The sequence below is a fragment of the Haliotis rubra genome, unplaced genomic scaffold (genome assembly GCF_003918875.1).
Source record: "Haliotis rubra isolate DU_JTF1 unplaced genomic scaffold, ASM391887v1 Scf188, whole genome shotgun sequence".
Taxonomy (NCBI): Eukaryota; Metazoa; Mollusca; class Gastropoda; order Lepetellida; family Haliotidae; genus Haliotis; species Haliotis rubra.
This window is the reverse complement of record NW_025765869.1, coordinates 939,134-955,171: the sequence shown is the minus strand read 5'-3', so window position 1 is coordinate 955,171 and position 16,038 is coordinate 939,134. Positions and strand designations below refer to the sequence as shown.

Genomic DNA, 16,038 nt, shown 5'->3' with positions numbered 1-16,038 from the left:
TATGCCATTGCATTTGCAGAGTGAAGGGGGAATCTTACCTCTTAATATAACATATTGGGGATGAATCGAAACAAGATTTCATCCAGACAAAATGCATAATGAGAAAAGAAGATTAATAAATGCCATACTTCTAATGAGGATGTAGAATATATATGTTAGCATCGTTACATTTAAAGAAAAACAGCAACTAGCAACACAGAGCCTGATCATTATGATGTTCGTTTGGTTTCATATTTTTACATCTCCTCTCTTGTCATGGACAGTTACGAAGATTAATAAATGACATATTTGTAATGAGATTGCAAAATTATGTTGAAAAGATTGCCACATTCTGAAGGAAAAACAGCAGCTAGCAACACACAGCTCGATAATGATGTTTTTGTAATCATATTTATTTGTTTTGTCTGTTTGCATACACAGAGAAGAATATTAATAAATGATATACGTGTAATGAGATTACAAAAAATATATTGAAATTGTCATTTAGGAGGAAAAACAGCAACTAGCAACACAGCCTGATCTTGATAATGTTCTTTGTTTTCATATTGATTTGTTTCATCTGTTTTCATCCATTATACTAAAGTTTTCATATTTTTGTTCTGTATTCTCTTTTCATACAATCTCCTTTCCTTGCTGCATGTCTGTCAAATGCATAAAGAAACTATCACTGTTTATGTGTTTTTATTGAACATTTACTTGAAACTATTAAATTTAATTAATTGCTGAAAAAGAGACACACTGTCTGTGGCTTGTATTTGATGTGCTGATTAGAGTGTCTTTAAACTGCCTGTCATTGTGTCGTGCATAGTGAAGGGTCGTTGATTTCATATCATCGGTTTCGTTTAGGCACAACATCTCTTTGATGACCCGGACGGTAAAATTGAAATGCCGCCATCACTCAAAGTGGATCATTGGAAGAGACCACACGAGTTCATTGCCGATAAGGTATGTTTACCTCGGGACTGTCTTTGGGGAATATTCAGTGGTCTTGGTGAATTTGAACTTTCATGAGGAAATCATTAAGAACAGAGTTGATGAAGAGGAAAATTAATTGTTCTGTGTGTTTAATGATTTCATCAATAAGTGAGGTTCAGGAAGAAGAATGCATCTCACGTCAAAGGAGATGTGTAGGGAAGTAATTAATTAAATTAAAATGAATTGTAGATTGATTAACTGTAACTTCAAGAATTGCTCTAAAACATGTATTTGTTATTTGGATTTAATTAGTATTGTCTTGTAATGATATGTTATTTGTCTTTTAATGAACAAAAAGAAATAGAGGTAGTAGAGTTCTTTTGATTTATTTTACTTGCATGCTGTATCAATGAAGTCTTATCTTTGTAAATCTTTCAGATATTGACCGTTGTTGATCAGGAACAGATTGCCAATGGATTTGATCTCATATCGCCAAATGAGCATTTGCACGAGAGTGAAGTAAGTCAAATATTTAATTTTATGGACATTTGGAAATATACTTCATTTGTCAGGAATAATTAGGTACACTGATGATAATAAATAGGAGACATGCTCTTGTCTTGGAAAGTAACATGTTTCCCTCGTCAAGTGAATGAAAATGGCCACGAGTGATTTTTTAAAAACTTTTCTCTTCAGCTTGACAGGATAAAAATGATTATCATTATGCAAGACATTATTTTGAGCAGATAATCTGGGAGTAATTAGGATGGTTTTCATGGTCTGTCCTGATCTTTTGATTCGTCACAGAAATATCATTTTGATGTGTTTGGATGTAACTTTAAGAACTTTTTAATGAACATGAACTACAGATTATTTATTATCAGTTTGAGTTTTTACAAGTAACTAATAGTGAAAACGTGATCAGCAGATTTGTCATTTCACTTGTTCTATCATTGTGTTTGTCCATCTGCTTAGTCAGTGAAATTAAGGTAATGTGTATGATCTAGTTTTAACAATTCTCATGTCATTTGCTCCACAATATTTTTGTTTTTGTTTTGAAGTTTAATGCCTCACCTAGCAATATTCCTGCTATGTGATGCTGCTCTGGAAAAAATCGAGTCAGGATCCAATGATTGACCTTGTGAGCATTCATCTGTGTAACTGGGGTGGCGGGGTTACCTAGAGGTTAAAGCGTTGGCTCGTCACACCGAAGACATGGGTTTGATTCCCCACATGGGTACAATGTGTGAAGCCGATTTCTGGTGTCCCCCGCCGTGATGTTGCTGGAATATTGCTATAAGCGGCGTAAAACCATACTCACTCATCTGTGTAACTGGAATACAATGAAATACTATCTTCCTGATCAAAAACCTTTGCTTCAAACCTGTGTGATTATATTAAGCCAAATATATGAATATGCACCAAACATGTATACACATTTGATTAATGAATATACCTGTTAAGCCGTGTCTGGGTATCTCAGTGGGCTAGCACCATTGAACCGGCATCAGCCCAGACTCCAACAAGCAGCCATACACACACACTAACACAGGTGGCAGTGTGTGGTTGTGTGCAAGAATCACAAGTGACAAATCAGTTGAAGTTACGCAAAGTTGGTGACAGAGAGTCTTTGGATGGGTGTCCATGTTACACATGTTGTCTTACCTTAGGCAAGTGACTCAGTTAACATTGCCTCTGTTCACTCAGCAGTGAATGGGTACCTGGTGGGATGAGATGGTCATTTGATTTTTAACCTAGCGTCTGGTTGTAGTGCACATTGATCCAGTGACCGGCGTAGTTATGTTAGCACTTGTACTCCTTGTATATGGACATAATATAATAATGTAATAAACTACATACATTACTGTGATTATTAGAAACACACATGCATTTACATCTCTGTGAGACTACGTCATATTTAACACATTTTACCTTTTCTTTTTACTTTTTGGATAAAAGGTTTTTAATTGTGTTCTTTTCTCGTATTCTGCAAACAAGGCAACCATAGTTATCGTGGAAGCAAATGTTGGTCTTTGTTTCATGACTGACATCATACTACTTCTCAATCTCATGGATGTTTAAGTACAAGTTAAAGAGAAAGCAGCTGAATAGTACAGAGAGCATTCCATATTAACAATAGCAATATATATGTGTTTCATGTTTTGTGGTTTTGAGAATTTGATGCTCTGAAATATCAAATTTCCAAATTCATATTTCAGTGCCTTGAATGTTCATTAACTGTTCATTATCTCTTCATTAAATCAATCTTTCTGTGAACTCATGCTGAAAGAAAAAAATCCTGAAACAACATGCATGCCAATATTGCCACAGCAATGTCACATGGTAACGTCTTGAAATTCAAAGCATTAGTGGAATTACCTGAAATGAGAATGTGTTTTTACGGGCTTAACAAGGTGCAGTGGCATCTGGTTGGTACACGATTACTCGGAAATGGTTTTACGAGCACTGAAAAAGGACTTGAAGAAACCAGTGTTGTTCTTCACTGTCAAGGGATTAACCTTTGGTGTAATTACTGAAATAAACATCCCCGTGCAGTGAAGTAAGCCTGGAGTTGAATGTCATGTCATCCCAGTAGTGGGTGAAATGAACGAGAAATAGACATCTGTGCCAGCTGTGAGGTCTGATTGACATTGGTATTGACCTGTCACGAGATGATTATTTATAAGCCCTGTGTGCTTGCTTAATTGAATTTAAAGATAAGAAGATTACCTTGATCATTTGTTTCGTATTACTGAGATTTGGATTAATTTGGGTGATTATCCGTAGTCAGGGCCACCTGAGCTTCGGTTAACTTTTTTTCTCATGAAGAGCGTCATTGATTGTACCCTTTTAATTATTTGGCTCGTCAATAGTGTTGATGAATTTGGTTTGATAAAATTGGAATTAAATGTTTTAAGAAGGTAGAAATTATTGATGCATTATACTGTATTTTTAATACTTTATCCGCTTCGTTTGTGTTCATGGGCAATTTATTATTCAGACAGTTTTATAGAGAAAATGTTTGCCGCTTGAGTATCCTCAAGTGATCAATCCAGATGTTGTGGTCTGTTAGTTAGTGTGGCTATACTTGATACTGCGGTCTGCTGGTTGGGATGTGTAATCTCATTATTATGGTCTGTTGGTTAGGATGTTTAGTGTGGATCCTGTGGTCTGTTCGTAAGTGTATCTAAGCTGGTAATCTATATAGGTCCTTTGGTCTGTTTGTTAGGATGTCTAATCGAGATGCTGTTGTTTTTTATCAGCATGTCTAATCTAGATGATCTGGACTGTTGGTAAGGATGTCTAGTCCCAATGGTCTAGTCTGTTGGTTCAGATGTCTTTTCTTGAGGATCTTTTCTGTTTGTATGTCTATCGGCACCGATCCACAAGCGTTCGTAACGTTACAACTTATTGTAGCTCTATTGTTTACCATAGGCTTACAAATGTCACAGCACTTCGACCGCTCTGTGGATCGGGACCCTAATCTGTTGGTTAGGATGTAATCTAGATGCTCAGTGAGGTCTGTTTGTTATCATGTCTATTCTCCATGCTCAGGGCCCCGTTTCACAAAGCTCTCGTAGCGCTACGACTATCGTAAGTCAATGTTACAGTATAGGAGGTACGATTGCTCTGAGAAAAGAGGATCTTCTGAGATCTTAGGTTTACGAGAGCTTTGTGAAGTGTGTTTGTTATCATGTCTATTCTCCCTGGTCTGTAGGTTAGGATGTAATCTAGATGCTCAGGTGTGTTTGTTATCATGTCTATTCTCCATGCTCTGGTCTGTAGGTTGGGATGTAATCTAGATGCTCAGTGAGGTGTGTTTGTTATCATGTCTATTCTCCATGCTCTGGTCTGTAGGTTGGGATGTAATCTAGATGCTCAGTGAGGTGTGTTTGTTATCATGTCTATTCTCCATGCTCTGGTCTGTAGGTTGGGAATGTAATCTAGATGCTCAGTGAGGTGTGTTTGTTATCATGTCTATTCTCCATGCTCTGGTCTGTAGGTTGGGATGTAATCTAGATGCTCAGTGAGGTGTGTTTGTTATCATGTCTATTCTCCATGCTCTGGTCTGTAGGTTGGGATGTAATCTAGATGCTCAGTGAGGTGTGTTTGTTATCATGTCTATTCTCCATGCTCTGGTCTGTAGGTTGGGATGTAATCTAGATGCTCAGTGAGGTGTGTTTGTTATCATGTCTATTCTCCATGCTCTGGTCTGTAGGGTTGGGATGTAATCTAGATGCTCAGTGAGGTGTGTTTGTTATCATGTCTATTCTCCATGCTCTGGTCTGTAGGTTGGGATGTAATCTAGATGCTCAGTGAGGTCTGTTTGTTATCATGTCTATTCTCCATGCTCTGGTCTGTAGGTTGGGATGTAATCTAGATGCTCAGTGAGGTGTGTTTGTTATCATGTCTATTCTCCATGCTCTGGTCTGTAGGTTGGGATGTAATCTAGATGCTCAGTGAGGTGTGTTTGTTATCATGTCTATTCTCCATGCTCTGGTCTGTAGGTTGGGATGTAATCTAGATGCTCAGGTGTGTTTGTTATGTCATTCTCCATGCTCTGGTCTGTAGGTTGGGATAATCTCCATGCTCTGCTCTGGTCTGTAGGTTGGGATGTAATCTAGATGCTCAGTGAGGTGTGTTTGTTATCATGTCTATTCTCCATGCTCTGGTCTGTAGGTTGGGATGTAATCTAGATGCTCAGTGAGGTGTGTTTGTTATCATGTCTATTCTCCATGCTCTGGTCTGTAGGTTGGGATGTAATCTAGATGCTCAGTGAGGTCTGTTTGTTATCATGTCTATTCTCCATGCTCTGGTCTAATGGTTTGAATGTCTAATTGCACTGTTAACACAAGGTCCATGCATGTGTTCCCTTCTCCGTGCACAGCAGAAGATGGAGGTGATGCTTGTAGAAAATATATTTAGAAAATGTTTGGTTGGGAAAGCCATTAATTGTCTGTTACATACAGTATATGCAAATTTGTCCAAAGAGTTTGTCAAGGTTGTTCCAAATTTTGATCATATAACAAAACCTCATTCTCACCCAGAATTCTAAGAAGGAGTTAATATCATTTCCTTTTTTTTCAGTTAATGCGCTACATAATCAGCCAGATTTCTGCACTGTGGGAGATGAGCGCCGTGAAGACGCCGGATCCTGGCAGCATGATGGCTGGAGATGATGACAGTCACAGCTGGAAGCCATGGGAGCACATCTATGCTCTGTGCAAGGCTGGGAAGGGTCCACACATGCCGCTGTATAACTCTCACGGGAAATATGTCGTCAGATTGTACTGGATGGTAAGTGTGGGGCATTGTTGTAGCCTTAAGAAGTTATGCCAGTCTAGTGCCAGGGCTACTAAATTGTGCTTAGGACAAGGTAAAATTAGCAGTTGAGAGCTTTAGTTCTTAACAACTTCTTAACTCTGCTTAAATCTGAAACTAAATATAACTCTCAGAAAATGAAAACACACACAAAAAATAAATGTGTTTTGCCTTTTTAATCCGAACTAGTGACAAACTGTAAGAACTAGGGAAGTAAATTCTACACTCATCCTTAGGCCTAGACTGAAAAATGTGCTGTCTTGTCTGATTTCATCCATTTTGAATAAAAATGTACCAGTGTAAATGTTTAAATGCCCAAAAGCTTTGCCATTGCTTCACGGTCAATCATTATTGACTCTGCAATGGACCCTTAAGTTCTGAGCAAAATGTGTCTATATTTCTGATACCTGTAGCCCTGATTGGTTTTTATGACTTCCAGCTTGGAGTTCCACCAAACATTTCTGAGCTTATTTTCTAGGGTTGCTGGAGGAAGATCTATGTGGATGACAGTCTACCATTTGACAGTGAGGAACGTCTGTTGCTGCCAGCAACCACTCTACAGGAGGAGCTCTGGCCAATGTTGCTAGCCAAAGCATTGATCAAAGTTGCTTCTCTTGAGTGAGTAGTTTGTCTCAAATCAGCATTTTACTCTCCATTTACATTCTTTCTTCATCAAGTTCTAACAAGACCTAAGAATAATGTGGAATGCTCTGAGACTATCAACCACTAATTTGTGGTGTCTTAAAACAACTTGTCGTAAGAGGCATCTCATGGGATCGGGGGGCAGTGGGGTAGCCTAGTGGTTAAAGCGGTTGCTCATCACTCCGAAGACCCAGATTCGATTCCCCACATGGGTACAATGTTTGAAGCCCATTTCTGGTGTTCCCTGCCATGGTATTGCTGGAATATTGCTAAAAGTGTCATAAAACTAAACTCACTCATTCATTTACTGGGGCGTTGGGGTAGCCTAATGGTTAAAGCGTTGGCTCGTCACGCCGAAGACCTGGGTTCGAATCCCCACATGGGCACAATGTTTGAAGCCCATTTCTGGTGTCCCCCGCCGTGATGTTGCTGGAATATTGCTAAAAGCGGCCGTAAAACCAAAGTCACTCACTCACTAGTGGGATTGGGTGGTCAGGCTTGCTGACTTAGTTGACACACGTCATCATATCTCAGTTGTGTTGATAAATGCTCATGCTGTTGATGACTGGATTATCTGGTCCAGACTCCATTATTCAGCCACCATATAGCTGGAATTAAACAACAAACAAGAAATTTAACATTAACCCTTGATATCAATAGACCTGACTCCCAAACTACTGACAGGTGTGTATCATACACCAAAATTGAAATATTTTGCGTGGCTTTCAGTTTGATTCTTGTTTTCAGTTACACCGGTGGCAGCAACAGCTGTGAGTTTGGAGACTTCAGCGTTGTCCACTGTTTGAATGGCTGGCTTCCCGAGACCATCCCACTACAGTAAGTAGCACCATGCTAGCTCACCTTGACTCTCCACATCTGCATGTCTGAAGCACGTCTGGAACATGTCTGTCATAGGGCTAGATCTGCATGTAGCACAGGGTCAGACACAACTATACATATATGGATAAGGGTAATTAGATGGCTAGGTACTACAGTGGACACTGGCTAAACAAGCATCATGCAGAACTGGTCAAATGTGTTGGTTTAGATATTGCTTGACAACTCAGAATTTGTCATTTTCCAATAAAAAACTTAAATGGGGACAAAGATAAAAGCATATTTACTGTATGTTTTGTTAAATTCTTCCTGGAAGCACAAATTTGCTGTTTAGTGGAGTACTGGAGTTCCCAGATGCTGGTCTCAGACAGTGTCCACTCTATGATGGTGTAGAACTGTTCACATGTCTTTTATAATGTTTTTACAGCAAACTTTCCCCGCCTAGTGAGAACAAATAAAAACTATATCGGTCCCCAGAAATGTATATATTCAAATTTTCTCTTTGAGTCAATGATAGCATTGACAAGCGATTTTACTGTACATGCTGTAAACTTTGTATTTTCCTTAAACTTGTAATGAAACTGTTGTATATGTTCCAATTATTGTGTCTACCCCTGAATTATTTTGCATGGGCACTGTGCACTTTGCTTCTGGTATATATTCCATATTCAAATATAGTATTTGCCATAAGATTGCTGGAAGACAGTTCAGACTTTGAAACACTCTGGTCTACTTGTCTGAGACTAATAAATTGTGCTGAGGACAAGTTAAATGGTTGTACTCTGTGACTTGTAGCATTTGAAGGCTGAAATGTTTTATCACTTCTCAGTGCTTCAGATTTGGTACTAACTGAAAGTGAAATAAAATGACAAAAAACATAAGCTTAAGCATGACAAGCTGCAAACTCTGAGAGGACTCGTGAAATAACACTTCATCAGGATTCTGAGTCTATAACATAGGGGCTAAGTCCTTGTAATTTAAATGTCTCCATGACCAGTAGACATCTTTCCAGCAGTCTGTGGTGTAATGTGGTGGATGAAGCACGAAGATTGGTTGTGGTTATCTACTATTATGTTTTTCTAAAGCCTGAGAGAAGTACAACATGGTACCTTTATTTGATATTTGAGAATTGCAAAACCTTTGATCTCTGATTTTTGTGAGATGAATTATCCCTCATCGTGCAAATAATTGTGTTTTCTCTGTGTTTCCAAGTGAAAACACTAATTAATGTCTCGGTGTGTTTGTTGAAATATTCTCTCAGGTTTAATAGAATGTGTACCATATCATGTTTTTATAAAATGTCAGTTTCAACAAATACCAAATGGGAGGAATTTGTATGGAGGAAAGTAGAAGAATTGGATTCAGAAATGTGATATACTTTAACGTTTTTAACATGATTAAATTAAGTTTGAAAAAAGGTGCAATCATGGAATATGAAACAAGTTGAAATGTGCTTTCCTTCTTTACAAAGGGGTATAAGTTTCTAAAACTGGCTCATTTGGAAACTGACATTTAAGAGACTTTCTCTCTAACAAAACCACTAGCCTGTCACCATGCTCTGTCACTCTGTTCACCACCTCTGATCATCACAGAAGCTTTATACAACCCAAGTCTCTGAACATCTCCAACTGTGACGCATGTCTGCAGCCTGACCGTCCCTCTGCAGCTGTTAAATCCTCGCCTGTAGTCACTGCTAGTCAAGTGCTAGAAAAGTATTTTCAGCTTAGCATGCATCCTAGCAAGTCTGCAACAGATGCTCATCCTCGCCCCGGCAGTAAGAAACGGGATGTCAGGCAAGGATGATGTCTCTGTCCTATCTCTTTTATTGTAGAAGCTGAAAGTTTTAGCAAATGCAGGTTATTGCATCACAGATATATTTGACGGATTTGTGAAACTTATTTTTAATTTGTGTATTATAATAAGAAATCAAATAATAAAATTAAGATAAATGATCTGTTATAAGGTATAACATCTCGTATTTCTTACAAGGTTGCCAATTAATATTAAGATAAACAGTTTTTGTGTGTTCATAAATGTACAAATATGTCTAGTAATTTGTGTGCATTTGCAACATTCTTATTATTGCATTACACTGCCCATTCTTCTCAAAGTAAAATCATTTTGGGGAAGCAATTCCTTTTTGATTGTCATAGATGTTTATTGTAGTGTGTACGATGGACCAGTAATAGTGTAAGTTGATGTGTCTGTTTCTCCCAGATATGGTCACATGAGTGAGGTGTGGGATCTGCTTCGTGTTGCACTGCCGGAGTGGAAGCTGCCGGAACAGGACTGGGAAAAAGAAGCCACCCAGGAGACCATCAAGAAAGACCCTACTACACCAGTAGTAAGTGTATTTGAACTTTCATTGTTTTCGCTTGTCCCTGTAAGAGAAGACATTACAGAATTCCCTTGATCCTTGATAGGATATGATATAGAAAACAGCTCTCTTAAAACAGTCAAGTCGCATTAATCCGACATCGTCCGTTGCACAGCAAATTGTCGGATTATCGAATTCGGAGGACAGATCATGTCCATGATCGAAAATAGGACAATCATGATTCATATTCCCGAAGTTACTGTAAATAATACTAAAACGAAAATTAATTCAGAGTTCATATATTTTGTGACAAATATTGATGACAGTACGGTTATTCATTGATTCAAGGTGGTTTAACAAAACATGTATTGATAACATTAATGAGTTCTGTGTTTGTCCTTGTTTGGGACTCTAATTAACAGTGGCCTTGATCCTTAGCTTCTAATGTCTGACAAATAATTGTTGGCTAGTATTTCTAAAGGATTTGTCAATGTTTGTGGCATAATAAATTATTGGATATTATTTATATGTTGTAGGTGTATGGGGTATATGGTTTATCATACCCTTTGTGTGCCAGTGTACAGAGATTACATCAAACTGTTTTCCCTGGGATTAGCCAACAGATTTGTCTCACTTCTGTGTGTATTATTGACCACAATTTGAAAACAAATCAACAATATGATGAGCTTGTTAGGTTGTAGGCATATTGCCAGACATCTTGGTATTTGTTTAAACACTCTACATCACATACATCTAAACACTGCATCAATATTTTACATTAGGCCATTTGCTGCAAGGAGCTTGAATTGCAGAGATTACAGAGAACGTCAATTGCCATGATGGCAGAGTATGTGTTTTAGGATTTACTTTGCATTAGCTTGGAATTTGTCCAAATGTTGACCATGTTTGTTGTGACGCCTAGGAGGCCCAGAAGGATGAAAAGTCAGAGAAGGATGCTGTCACGAAGGAGGTGAAGCCCGAGGCCAAGGAGAAATCGGGGGAAAAGGGAAGCAGCAAGGAAAAACCTGCCAAAGATGGCAAGGACAAAGGTACATACACAGAGGAGGAGCGAGTTATCATTTTGAAAATCTTGTATTTTTTCTTATCCTGACTCATGCTCTTTTGCTTGTCTTCTTCTTCTTGCGAACATAGTGGAACACTTGTATCTCCCTAATTGAAGCTCCCTTCAATTTAAAATCACTAATTAGTATTCACCACGAAGTTACCTCCCTTCCACAAGCGCGGGAACGAGGGGCCACCTCTACCCATGTGCCTCACTCTCTCCTTCTTAAGCCCAGTGAGCTGGGATCGGAGGCGCCTGTGTCTCCTACACACTATATCCTTTGAATTATATTTAGTTAGTTACCTCGTATAGACATCTATAGAGGTTTAGCTAGTATCCTTCAAGCGATTATATATTGATATTTAGTCGCTTTTCTACAGTTTATTCAATGGGGCTTGCGTGTTTGTTTCAGTGGATTACGTTGATGAAAATTCTGTACTATTGCAGATTACGCTTTGTATGCTGCTGCTGATCCACCTCTTTATATGATGTGCAGTAGCCATGTTCATTATATTCACATTGCAGTTGCGGTACTAATTTATCCAATTCTACCTTTTTATTAATATTTACTTTGGCGTTTGGCACACACAGCAGATAGGTCGGCATGATGCAGAGTCTAGTATGACTGATACACGGAACCCTCGCCAGTCTACTGCTGTTGGCCGACTCCCCTCCCGTGTGGTGTTCCGCTAGAGTGGTGGAGAGGTGTGGGACGTAGTCTGCCATCTCCAAGAAGCATCCTGCTTCCCCAGACATCCCATCGCCGCAGCAGAAGACTAGAGGGTTTTCTACTACATCTCAACAGCCAAAATCGTTTCCCATCGCAGTTTGGGCCTGTATGATGATCAGCCCGATCATCATACCTGATGTACATCAAAAGATTGACCGATGTCGGCACAGATCAGCATGCAGCCTGATGTACCAACGCTGATATTCGATGATCGTCCTGAGGGTCCCATCATTACCAACACTCAGCGCAGGCGCCGCGACACCCAGGGCAGCGCCGAACCTCTGAGGGAAAATCAGCGAAGTCTACTAGGACTTTCTCAACCGAGATTGTTCCAGCCGATGACCTGGACCTCTAACGATGATCAGCTGATCATCATCCCGGCGCATCGCCACAAGAAACGACCGGTGACAGCTAACGACATCAGCAGAGATCACCATGCAGCCTGATGCCTCTACACTGATGTCGGACGATTTTCCTGTGGACCCCTCCATTAACACGCAGATAAGGCACCGGCGACCTCACCGCATAGACCATCCCTGAGGACCTGATGCGCAAATTATGACCATGATCGGGGACCACTACAGACTGCATAAGCAGGGACCGAAGCCTTCAAGGAAGGCTCCAACGTGACAGCACCCCAGAGGCACCCCGTCAACGAGCAGCCAGGGCGATGTCACCTTAGCGAAGGAAGTCCACGGACCACCTTGGACGAAGGACCTAGATGTACAGCCTTCGCGAAGGACTTAGCAAGGCGGAAAGGACCTAGATGTACAGCCTTCGCTGAGGCGGAAAGGACCTAGATGTACAGCCTTCGCGAAGGGAAAGGACCTAGATGTACAGCCTTCGCGAGAGGCGGAAAGGACCTAGATGTACAGCCTTGGCGAAGGCGAAAGGACCTAGATGTACAGCCCTCAGCGAAGCGGGAAGGACCTAGATGTACAGCCTTCGGCGGAAGCGGGAAGGACCTAGATGTACAGCCAGCGAAGGTCTTCGCTTGAAGGCAGGATAGATCATCACCATATGCGTTTCATCCCTAGATGTGGACTCGGACCATCAGACATCACGGAAGCCTTCGCAAGGTCATATCGTCGTTCCCCGGACCGACGCAGAGGAAGCTTCAAGGCATCTTATGGCGACACCTGAATCCAGATCATCATCATCTAGAAGGACATCGAGGGACTATACAAGAGCTTCAGCGAAACTATCAACGTTCCCCTCACAAGTCTCCGAAGATCAACCCATAGACAAGTTGATCATCAATATCAAGTATAAGAACTACAATCGTATATTGGTTCTGTTGAATCCATGACGAGAGGCGGTATGTTCGCTGGCCTAAATAGATCTAGAGCGATCAATTAGACACTTATCACCAGACTTCGTAACCTACTTCTGAAAATGATAAGATGATCCATGCGGCCCTACTTAGGCAAGCCGCTTCACCGATCCCACATCCTGTTAAACACAGAGGCTGTTCACGAAGCAAAGCTCATATATATATTTATATATATATATATATACTAATCGGCTTTTAACTTCGATACCTTCAGCGATGGTCGCTAAGGCTAAAGTGGCTCCAAGTCTACTTCACCCAGAAGATCTAGAAGGGATACTTCGAGAACTTCGCGAAGTCTCCAGCGTTCACCGAGGAAGTCTCCTCCAAAGGTTTCTATATACCAGCCACCGGCGTCATATATAGCTACTCGTCAGTCCGTTCAAGGCGTCGCATAAGTTGATTATCAACTGTATGCCTGATGCTGTCTATAAGCCTCACTGCGAAGATAATTGTTCAGGCTATTTACAACACAGAGCGCCGCTGTATTATTTAGTCAGCGACATTTCATAGATCTTCACAGAAATCAACTATTCGTTATAAATTGCTAATATGCAATCCCGGACGACGACACGTTTATCTACATGCTGACCATTACGCGATATCTGCAGACAATTCAATATCGAAAATTGAACAGCAGCCTTGTTACAGCGAAAGTATAACTCTTAATCGTCAAAGTTTCTGAGAAGAAATATGGACAACAAGTTCAATGTTAATTCTACAATTATGACGATACATTCATGTATACAGTCTACAAGCTCACAACTTGCAAGTTGTTTGTACCCTTATATAGAAGGAAGTCGGAATTATATTCAAAACTGAAATTACTTTCCACGACAACCAGGAAAATAACCTACCCAGCATAAAATTACAGAGCCAGATATTTTGGCCACCGGAGGTTTCAGCGGTTACCATTAAACCTCGGGAACACGTGGTCTTTCCGGATAACCGAGGGAAGCTACGGTGAAGACCGGACGTTTATGCTAATATCAACGGCGACAAGAATTTATTCAAGGGTGGGTTTTTTCCCGCTACACCGTGACATCACAGCGCGGGTATTATACAGAATCAAAATGCCTTGTTCTGATTGGATCGCGAGGGACAACGACCTCCACGCAGAGGTCGATCTCAATTCACAGTTCAAGACTTACGTCACAAGTGACAACTATATATCAGTGAGCGAAAGCAAGCCTCATTACAGTCCAGTTAACCTGAACATTCATGATTAGACTGCCTTCTTCAAGTTAGAGACCTCCCCTGTCAAGTTAAGGCACGAGGGATCGGCAGTCAAGCGATTTTACATAAAGTTCAACGAGGACAGATACACCTGGTTGTGCACCTACATCGTCAAGGACTTCGTGAGCGAATTACCTAGGCGAAAGATATAAGTGGATCTAAATCCACAGCCGCGTTCAGACTACAGCTGAATTTCATCAAGTGACTAACACTACTAGATGGTTAGTAAACCTACTAAGCTTCTGTTTGGAGAATAAAGCGGAAGTTTCACGCCCAACCTGGGGATATGAATATGGTGCTCCAACACCTCACAAGTGAGGTTTATGAATACATCCTGGATGACATACTTGGACCCCATGATACGATGATTCTATCGATGGCCAGCCAAAGAGCACTGTAAATTTATCTCCACCGAACCAAACAGGAGGAAAAAAAAATGCAACAGATTATTTCCTCTATCATCAACTTACGCCAGGTGAAGTCTCATGTACTATATCTCCGTTTGGATCAGAACTGTCATACTACGTGCATATGCGGATGGACCTATTCCGACCCTCCATGAGCTTAATACTCATGATATTAGCTAACTTCTACAATTGTTCTACACAAATGTGATTGAAATAATGGAGGGTTTATTTCTGGAAATCCGATATGGTGGTTGCAAACCATTATCTGAGAGAGATATCACCACCGAGGACGTCTCAGGTATACACCAATTCGATCCCATGGTCCCTGCACAACAGCTGACAGTTCCGGAGAAGATAAGTCAATCTAACAGATTTTTACTTATCTTATAACAATACTAAATAGCTTCATGCTATATATAATTTACTTAAGTTCCTTTTATCATCACAGTACTAGCATGATTATTACATCATACAATATATAAGTTAACAAGCTCCACCTCTACAGAGTTTGTTATTATATATATTTACCTTAAGTTATTCATATCTTAAGAGTAATACTATGGTAACATGATAATTGCATTAGCTAACAAACTCTGAGTTTTACTATTATATAGGTAATTTTAAGCTAATTATACCTTAAGCATAGTACTATACTCATATTATTAAAATATATTAGCTAACAAACTCTAAGGGTTTTGCTTATATTATATAGGTAGCTTAAGCTTATTCATATCTTAAGCCATTACTCATGTTTATATCATATAAGTAGTTTAGCTAACAAACTCCTAAAGAGTTTTTGCCATTTAGCTTAAAGTGTCATCATATTTCTAAGCAATATGGTTATATTATAACATGTATTAGCTAACAAACTCTACAGAGTTTTAGCTATTATATATGTAACTTGCTTATTCATATCTTAAAGCTTAGTACTATGTTTATATCATATAGGTATATTAGCTATCAAAACTCTAAAAGAGGTTTTTGCTATTATATATTTAAGCTTAAGTTTCATCATATTTTAAGCTTTATGGTTACATTATAACATGTATTAGCTAACAAACTCTAGAAGTTCTGCTATTATTATATGTAGCTTTAAGTTTTCCTTCATAAGCTCAATACTAGGTTTATATCATATAAGTATTTTAGCTAACAAACTCTAAAGGGTTGTTTTCATTATTATACAATTAGCTTAAGTTTCATCATATCTTAAGCAGTATGTTTACATTATAAAGTTAGTAT

The 16,038-nt window shown here is 39.5% G+C and overlaps 1 protein-coding gene across 1 annotated transcript in view; it reads left to right on the top strand.

Annotated features, from left to right (window-relative positions):
• LOC124274141 (androglobin-like) overlaps positions 1 to 16,038 on the top strand; it is a 126,858-nt gene that overhangs the window by 70,684 nt on the left and 40,136 nt on the right. The window contains 7 exon segments of the mRNA XM_046709466.1: positions 847 to 945; positions 1,354 to 1,434; positions 6,004 to 6,213; positions 6,716 to 6,855; positions 7,627 to 7,716; positions 9,934 to 10,060; positions 10,956 to 11,082. Of these exon segments, the coding sequence (XP_046565422.1) occupies positions 847 to 945; positions 1,354 to 1,434; positions 6,004 to 6,213; positions 6,716 to 6,855; positions 7,627 to 7,716; positions 9,934 to 10,060; positions 10,956 to 11,082 (874 nt within the window).